The sequence below is a fragment of the Olea europaea genome, chromosome 16 (genome assembly GCF_002742605.1).
Source record: "Olea europaea var. sylvestris chromosome 16, O_europaea_v1, whole genome shotgun sequence".
Taxonomy (NCBI): domain Eukaryota; kingdom Viridiplantae; phylum Streptophyta; class Magnoliopsida; order Lamiales; family Oleaceae; genus Olea; species Olea europaea.
This window is the reverse complement of record NC_036252.1, coordinates 12,226,038-12,228,703: the sequence shown is the minus strand read 5'-3', so window position 1 is coordinate 12,228,703 and position 2,666 is coordinate 12,226,038. Positions and strand designations below refer to the sequence as shown.

Here is a 2,666-nt window from a genome sequence, read left to right as displayed (position 1 = left end):
TGTCTTGATGACAACTTATAAAAATGTTTAATAATCAATATTTCATGATCGCATTTAAGAAGCACAGATTTGGATACATAATTTGAATACAATATGATATGGGTATGCCGACACTACTTTTTAAAAAAAAATTACGATATGGGAATACATATCGGAGTGTGTCGAAGAGTATCCAAGCTTGGATACATATCGGATACTCGTAATCAGTTGACAAGTCATCTTAGGTTGCACGAATTTGACTATTAGATGCTTCTATATGAAGCTGGTCGCACATGCATCTTTAAAAGATCTCTGTCTTCGTCTTTCCACTAGCACCCATATTGAAGCAAGACTAGGTCAAGAACGGTGGCATCATGAATTTTATTTTCTAAGTTGACGACGTTGATTTATAACACGTACATAATAATTGAGAAGATCTCTTTAAGTACAGATAGAAATGGTTTCTGGGTAAGCACATGCACAGTGAACAAGTTGTAGACAGTGGGATGCAAGTGATTTTGTTTGTTGCTTGTGTAATTCTGGAAACCTGGATCCTACAAGAGGGTTGGCCAGAGGATCTAAACCTCCTGGGAATTCCCAATATGCAAGGCTATTACCTTATGTTTCGGATCAAGGAAGTAAGTTGTGCCAGGCCCACTTAAATTTAGAGGTGCCAGGCTGAAAAAAGTAGGGCAACTTACAAAAATGCCCTTAAAATTAGAGGTGTTTTGAAAAATCATATGAAAAGTTCTTTTAAAGTAAAAATTACTGTGCAAAATTAAAAAGTGACACAATATCACTTTTTTTCACAATTAAAAAAAAAAAAAGTGACACAAACTCAAAAAGTGATAAAATTCAAAAAAAAAAGTGACACTCAAAAAGTGAAAAATAAAAAGATGATACAAACTCAAAAAAAGTGACAAACGCCAAAATAATACCATTCATTTGTGTAGCACTAGAAATCATGGTCTTAACATTTCCAGCATGTCTATGACAATTCATATGTGATTATTTTAGGAAAATATAACCTACCATGCCACCTTTTTATGAATATAAAAAAAAATGACAATTATTAAAAAAAAGTGACAAAATCTTTAAAAAAAAGTTTTTCGAAAATAAAAAATACTATGTAAAATTAAAGAGTGATACAATGTCACTTCTTTTATAAAAATTGTCACTTTTTACAAAATTCAAAAAAAGTGACAATAAACTAAAAAAAAAAAGTGACAAACACCAAAATAGCACCATCCATTTGTGAAGTACCAGTAATCATGTTCTTAACATATTCAGCATATTCAAAACAACACGTGTGAGTGTAGTGGCGAGCATGGCCACATGCTGATTATGTTAAAAAAATATCACATATCATATCATTTTTTTAACAAGATAAAAAAGTGAGAAATATTAAAAAAATGACAAAAGTTTAAAAGGTGACAAACTCAAAAAAATGACAAAATCTCCAAAAAAAAAAAAAAGTTTTTTCAAATAAAAATTTTGTGTAAAATCAAAGAGTGACACAATGTCACTTTTTCTAAATAAAAATTGCGACTTTTTTACACAATTCAAAAAAGTGGCAATCCACGTGCCGATTATTCGGCTTGAATTCATTTCATGGGAGAATAATGAATTGGCCCTTATTTTGACTCTTCTCTCTAGCCTGACTCTTCTCTATAGCCCAATCTAAGTTGGATACATGGTGGTCGATGAACTTGTCAAGAGACAGACCTTCAACGTTGATGGTCTCGGCAAGAACAGATCTCGAAATCTTGAGCCTCTGGTAAGTCAGTGAAAGTACATGAATTGCATACGCCTGAACTGCTTGTTCAAACCCTGGTATAGAACCTAATGACGGGATGCACATGAATTGGTCGAGAAGTAATGCACAAATTTCAGGACCCACGAACAATCTACAGATCTCCGAGCATCATTAATGACTTTCGTCGAGAGTACGAGGTGGTCATGAGCTATTAGAATGTTTTGAAGGACAAAGAATGCGCATTAGAGGATTTGATGGGTTCGACCAAGGAGAGTTATGCTAAATTGGCCAGGTATTTCTTTGTTTAAATGTTTATTTAATATTTATTTTAAATGTTAATTATTCATTTCAATTGTTTAATTAATTATTTAATCAATTGTTTACTTAATGTCTAACTAATTATTTAATTCAATCATTAATTTCAATTATTTATTTAATTATTTATCGATTCTTTATTTAATGTCTAATTAATTATTTAATTCAATTGTTAATTTTTCAGTTTAGTTAATATTGTTTATTTAATTATTTAAATTATGATTATTGTTTATTTAAATTGGTCAAGTTTTGCTATAACATGGGAATAATTAATACTGGATCGACATTTTTATTGAGAATGATGACGAGAATCGCTTCAAGTATTTCTTTATGACTCTTAGACAATGCGTTCGAGGATTTCGAAACGCAATGCGACCCCTAATCCTAGTCAACGGTACAAACCTTAAGGTGAGATATAGGGACAAGTTGATTATTGCAACATGTCAAGATGCTAACATCCAAATTTACCTTCTTGCATTTGGCATAGTCGACGGAGAAAATGATCTGGCGATGTGTTGGTTTTTCACGAAGTTGAGGGAAGTAATTGGGGATGTCGAGAATCTAGCATACGTAATCGACCGAGGTTAGCCAATAATTAACGGTATCGTAGAAGTCT

The 2,666-nt window shown here is 32.1% G+C and overlaps 1 protein-coding gene across 1 annotated transcript; it reads right to left on the bottom strand.

Moving 5' to 3' along the window:
* Positions 1-1,588: 1,588 nt before the first annotated feature.
* LOC111412633 (eukaryotic translation initiation factor 3 subunit K-like) lies at positions 1,589-2,337 on the bottom strand. Its single transcript, XM_023043565.1, has 2 exons — positions 2,327-2,337; positions 1,589-1,886 (listed from the first exon to the last, which is right to left on the bottom strand). Exons 1-2 carry the CDS (start codon positions 2,335-2,337, stop codon positions 1,589-1,591), a joined length of 309 nt encoding a protein of 102 aa, XP_022899333.1.
* Positions 2,338-2,666: the final 329 nt, after the last annotated feature.